Source organism: Empidonax traillii, unplaced genomic scaffold, assembly GCF_003031625.1.
Source record: "Empidonax traillii isolate 1590-97213 ecotype Southwest subspecies unplaced genomic scaffold, ASM303162v1 scaffold1547:size94665, whole genome shotgun sequence".
NCBI lineage: Eukaryota > Metazoa > Chordata > Aves > Passeriformes > Tyrannidae > Empidonax > Empidonax traillii.
This window is the reverse complement of record NW_020956740.1, coordinates 1-5818: the sequence shown is the minus strand read 5'-3', so window position 1 is coordinate 5818 and position 5818 is coordinate 1. Positions and strand designations below refer to the sequence as shown.

Sequence of the window (5818 nt, the reverse complement as noted above, 5' to 3'; positions counted from 1 at the left end):
TTTCATTTGACTCTGTTCTCACATAAACATTTTAATCTCTAATAAAACCAGTTTTAATTGGCCCTGAGGTACTGCACAGATTAATGCAGCCTAGGTCATTGCTTTCATATGCAGTAAAACATTAATGAAGTACAAATCCTTACCAAAACAAGAAGTTTTTATCTTCTGAGGCAGAATATTTCTTGTAGCTGATGAGTGCTTGGCTACAACTAACAAATTAATCTGATCGATTCCTAAAATATCTTGGTTCTATGCAGTAGTCAGTATACTTTTCATATTCTAGATCAATCTTCTATGAATCAGAAGACTTATTAAATACAGGTAAGAAAAACATGTTTCCAGAGAGATTGAACTTGGAACTGTTGCAGAGCTGTTTCACCAGACACACAACTCATCTTGTTCACTTTATTTCTCTGCTCTGCTCACAATGAGTGCTCAGAGAAGGAAAAAAGTCTGAAGCAATCATTTTCTGTAGTACTGCAGAGTGAATGCTGTGTCTATTAAGCCAAAAAACCCCAAAACATCTGAGCTGGTCATTCAGATGAAGCACAGCATTGTATCTCCTCCTGGGAGTCAGGAACTGGCAACTGATACAAGTATTAGAATCAGTACTTGGAGAACTCTGCGGCCCAAAATGCAGACAGGTGGAAACTCCTAGATTACCCTATGCTTGGATACAATCACTGGTACTTAATATACCACAGCTAGGAAGATAGTGAGAATCATCACAGAATCATGGAATGGTTTGTGTTGCAAGGGAACTTCAAGGTCATCCCATTCCACCCCCTGCCACGGGCAGGGGCACCTTCCACTAGACCAGGTTGCTCCAAGTTCCATCCCACCCGGCCTTCAACACTTGCAGGAATGGGGGGAAAAATCATTTAAGGAAAAAACACAATGAAAATGTTTGATGAAAACACAATTAAAATGTCAACACAATGAAATGTTTTTCTGTCATGTGAACTTACAGTAGTTTCCCTTAACTACAGTTAAGTATTCAAGAGTCACTGCTTAAGCAAGAGGCACCAACTGTAACAAAAACTTGAAAATTATCATTGTCACAACATTTCTGCAGAGCAGTGACCTGTCACATGCTGACACCTGGTCTCACAGTCATTGCACCACGTGAAAAGAACTAGAAAGGAGCTAAAAGTCACACAGGTACAGTAGCACAAAAGAAGCCTGTTCAAGAACCTATTCAGGCAGTTTGGAGGATGTTTGCAGTAGCAAACAATCCTACAATCATTCAAGCAATAACAATTTCAGACGAGTCTCCCTCCTGGCACAGGAGAAGGTCCCCAGAGGCCTCTTCAGCTCTGCATGTCTTGAAGCTTGCACAAATTTTCCAGCCTTAGGTCAGGTGTGAAGGCTATTTAGAGAAGTCTGCCCCAGATTAAACCTGAGAACTGTTTTTGGTCTTGTTCATAAATCCTCTTCCCCCCGTGAGTTGCTTACAACGACTTTTAGAAAATGTCAAGCAATAGAAATGAACTAAAAAAATGGCAGAGGACTTGGAAGAGCTATGGGATCTGGCCAAAGACAATTGACCTTCACAGGATATTGCCAGAAGAAAGTCTGTGATATAGAATTATTCACACCCCTCCAAAAGAAACCAGTTTGTTTTCTAGGTATTTGACACAGTACACCAAGAGCTGAGCTGCACCTTCCAGCAACCATGAGCAGCCTCTGTGACAGAGGTTAGGAAAGAATTCCTAGCAAAGGATGTTAAAGCAGGCACGGCTTTCAAAATAGGCTACTGTAAACATCTGAGAGACACAGAACTTTGGTAGTTTCAGGAGAACACTTCCTTCAGTATGATGTATGATCACTTAGTACTGATTTCAACCAGTTCATTTTCAAACCTATTTTTACCAAGAAAAAGCCACCACAACATTTAATATCCCTCTTGCACTGCAGTCTTGGGGTCTGAGGTTACAGTCTTCTTAGTGTCCTTTGATAGAGAGCAAATGCATTTGGCAAATTATATTATGCTTCTCAGAAGGAGAGCCCAGTACACAGCTAAGACTCTCCTTCTCCCTTTCACATTATGTTTATAATAAGACAAAAAAAAAAATCCCCATGAAATTTTAAATCGCATTGCGTCAGAAGTGTCCCATGGATGTACTTGCAGACAAGATGCATCAAAAAGCACCTGCAGTAAAGCAAATATTTTCAGGTGGGTGGCAGAACAAAAGTATGAGAATTTCTACAAAATGGTGCTCAGGTCTTCTAAAAGCTAAAAGATCTTAAAGCTAAAACATCATGCTACAAAGTGTCACCTGAAAAGAATCTGTTTTCATGTTAATTTTCCTGTGACCAGAAATGAATTTACTAAGGCACCTAAACTAATGGCATAAAAAGCAACCAGTGATAAGTATTTTGGTCCAGAAGAGAAGGTGGCACTTCTTCTTTTTTCATCTATATCTGAGGGGCATGGAAGTGTTTTGATATTGATTTCAGCTGGCTCCAGTGTTCAGCTGTGAGATCTTCTCTTCAACTAAGTCTGCCACCAAATTCAGGTGACAGCCCCGAAGAGCTTTTATTAAGTCAGCCACCTTTGCATCTTTTCCCTTCCATCTCTGCCACTCCCGAAGTCCCTGGACAAGCTGCTCATACAGTTTAAATTGATAGTCTGCCTCTATTCTGTCCAGTTTCACTTCTGGCATGCCAAGTTCTCGCAGCAGCTTTTTCCAGTCCCTCCCAACGTGTTCACATATGACATCATTAGCTACCTTGAGAAGACCTGAAACAGCAGAAATACATCAAGTTAGCCATGGATTTACTAATAAATACAAGAAAATGTTTTAAAGTTGGCATTTGGGTTTGGGTTTGTTTTTTTTTAGCAAAATGCTACTGCTGTTGGTGCAGTGCACGTACTGAGAGTCACAGCACGTTCTGAAATACTTGGATGTACATAGCTATACATGAAATACTGGATATACTTTCCACCCCGGAAAGCCGTTTGCATTCACATTTACTGGGTTGATATACATATATAAAAATATAATCTAGATAAAATATTAGATATAGGTATAATATTTTATATATATATATATATATTATAATCCACCTACGTTTTTCCTGCTCATCTGGTTGATCACCAGGAGCACCAAGCCCTCCTTCCTCCTCGAACTGCTCCAGCTGTGACACCAAATCGCCCCTGCGGATGTTCTCGAGGAGCTTCTTAAGGAAGTCCAGGTTGTCGCTGGCAATGTGCTGCTGCTCCACCAGGATCTCGAAGAGCTCCCTGCCGCTCCGCACAGACTCGCGCCTCCTCTTCGTGATCTTGTCGTGGCAGAGGAACTTCATGGAGTCGAGCTCGGCCTCGGACAGCCCCGCGGAGATGGAGAGCAGGAGGCTCAGGAACGGGCTCACAGTGGGCCCCGCGCCAAGCGCGGGGTGGCTGGAGGCGTCCTGGCCCCACGCTCTGCGGGCGAACGCCATTCCTGCTTTGGCACAGCGACTTCCCGGGAATCCGGGGACGAACGGGAAACTAACGCAGCCCGATCCAGGCCGGAACTGACGTGACCGCGGCTTTGCCGCCCGCCCGAACGTGGGCGGTGCTGCCGCCGGGGAAGGGGGAGCTGTCCGCCCTCGGCGCCGCGCAGCCTGGCGTTGGGAGCCCGGCGCTTCAAACCCGTCCCCCGCCTCCCCCTACCAGCCGAACGGGCTTGTTTTGTGATGGAGGATGTGTGCTGGAGGCCGGTGTCCTGCTGCAGGGACGGGCCCCGGTGCCTCAGCAGCGCGGCACCCCAGCTCTGTCCGGGTCACAGAATCACAGGATCGATTAGGTTGGAAAAGACGTTCTTCACTGAAAGGATGGTCAGGCATTGGAACAGGGTGCCCAGGGGAAGCGGTGGAGTTACCATCCCTGGGAGGATTTAAAAGAGGTGCATATGCGGTGCTTAGAGACCTGATGGTGGACTTGGAATGTGTCGAGAGCAGCACCAAACATGGCGGCACGAGGCCCCCCCCTCCCCCCTCCGACTCAGAGAGGCGTCTATCCTGTTGCCTGACCTTCACCTCGTCCCCTGGCCCCACCCCGCGCTCGCAGCGCCGTCTCGCCGCGGTGCTTTCCGCTGTGGGGACGGGCCGGGCCGCTCGGGGGACAGGGCGGGGCGCTCGGCGGCGCCGGGCACGGGCGGCAGGCTCGTGGGCGGCGGCAGGCAGCGACGCGGGCAGCCCCGGTCGTGCCGCGAGGCCCCCTGGCATGGCGGCGCGGCCCGTGGCCTGTGCTCCGCTCCCCTCCCGTGCCGTCCCTTTCCCGTCCCGCTCGGTCCCGCGGGGCCCTGCAGATGGTGCCGGGAGATTGCAGGGAGTGTTGGCATGAGCGTGCCAGGGAAGGGGGGGCACACAATGCCAGGAGCTGATGGAACCATTGCCTTGGTGTGTCTAGTTTGTGCCTGTGGGAGCCGGGATTCGGGCTGTGCTTGGGAACAACGCTCCCCGCGCGGGGCTCGAGGCGCCGAAGCCTCCCCGCACGCTCCTCGCCCCACGGCTGAGCGCGCGCAGCCAATGGGAGGACGCGGAGTGGGCGGGGCGAGGCGGGGAGAGGGCGGGGCCAAGGGGGTGATACCGTGGGTGGGGTTTGGGTGGGAGCGGGCGGGGCCGGGAGCGCCGCGGAGCTTCCCCCGGCCGGCGGCCCCCGGGCAGTGGCCCCGGTGCGCGGTCCCGGGGACAGGGCCCTCCGGACTCCGAAGATGTGGTTTTGGTGCTCTCCTGCCTAGCAACCATTGTTCTAATTCTGCTCTCATTCTTCTTTAGTCTACACGGGGAAAGTGTCTACTGGGCTGGGGAATAAAAGGGAAGCCAATTAATCCTCCCTTTTTCGCCCATTTCTTTGGTGTGATTGGTCGGGGAGGCTGCTTCATGTTCTTGAATGGCAGGAATAAATTCTCTCGGTCAGTTTGCAGTGGGAGTAAAGAACAGCCTCTTAACTTTTGGCCCATATGCGTGGTAATTGCCCAGACAACAAAGGATGGCTCTGAGAATATTGCTCTACTCTGCAGTGAATGGAGGTATTTTCAGTCCTGCTGCTTTAGCCCAGGCTGCAGTTTTATGGCCTCTTGTCCATCAAGCCAACACCTGTGCACTTTTTCTGCTCCACTTTATGAGAAGAGGGGAAATACAGTTCATTAAGCAGATAGATAGAAGGCACTAAAAATGTCTGAAGTTTAAATCCAACCCTTATTCAATTCAATCTGCTGGAGTCAGGGAGGAGGGAGGAGGAGACCAGCACAGGATCAGAGCGCACCGAGGCTCATCCGGGGAGGGTCTGCTGGAGCCAAAGGCCACAGCTGAGGGCATTGCCCAGGGACTGCCAGATCCTGACATCTCTGCCCAGGTAAGGAAAGCTGACAACTTTGCACGGCTGTGCCGTGCCAAAGCACGCTCCTCTCCAAAACCCAGCACCTAGGGAAAACATCTGGGGAGCAACGGGAAGAAAAGCTGCTGATTGAATTCACAGGTGGGTTTTCAAATGCATTTTATCCAGGCTGGGATTTTCCCTACCTATCCACCAGCGATTGCCATCGTTTTTACCCCGAAATGTCCATTCCCTCCCCAGCATGTCCCTTTTGTCCCGTCCAGAATCCCCTTCCCCTCCTCCCTCCCACCCCTGGCGTGAGTGACGTCCCGGGAGCCCGCAGGGGCGGGCGGAGGCTCGGGTGGCCCGAGCCCGCAGCTGCCGGTGCCGCCGCCTTGTCGGGAATGCCAGCGGGACACAGATCCCTGCGGCGGGCCCCCGCTCCCGGGCCACTGATCCCTGTGCCGGGACACCGAGCCCCCCGAGACACCGAGCCCCCCGTAGCCGCGCTCC

At 50.7% G+C, this 5818-nt stretch overlaps 1 protein-coding gene across 1 annotated transcript; it reads right to left on the bottom strand.

The window, feature by feature from the left end:
* Window positions 1-1643: 1643 nt before the first annotated feature.
* On the bottom strand, window positions 1644-3524 carry FADD (Fas associated via death domain). Its single transcript, XM_027907804.1, has 2 exons — window positions 3075-3524; window positions 1644-2743 (listed from the first exon to the last, which is right to left on the bottom strand). The coding sequence occupies exons 1-2, from the start codon at window positions 3442-3444 to the stop codon at window positions 2457-2459; spliced, it is 657 nt and encodes a 218-aa protein (XP_027763605.1). The 5' UTR covers window positions 3445-3524; the 3' UTR covers window positions 1644-2456.
* Window positions 3525-5818: the final 2294 nt, after the last annotated feature.

Coding starts and splice junctions, on each gene's coding strand:
- FADD (XM_027907804.1), bottom strand. CDS start 3,444: ATGGCGTTCGCCCGCAGAGCGTGGGGCCAGGACGCCTCCAGCCACCCC. Junction 2,744..3,074: donor ACCAGATGAGCAGGAAAAAC/GTAGGTGGATTA, acceptor CTGCTGTTTCAG/GTCTTCTCAAGGTAGCTAAT.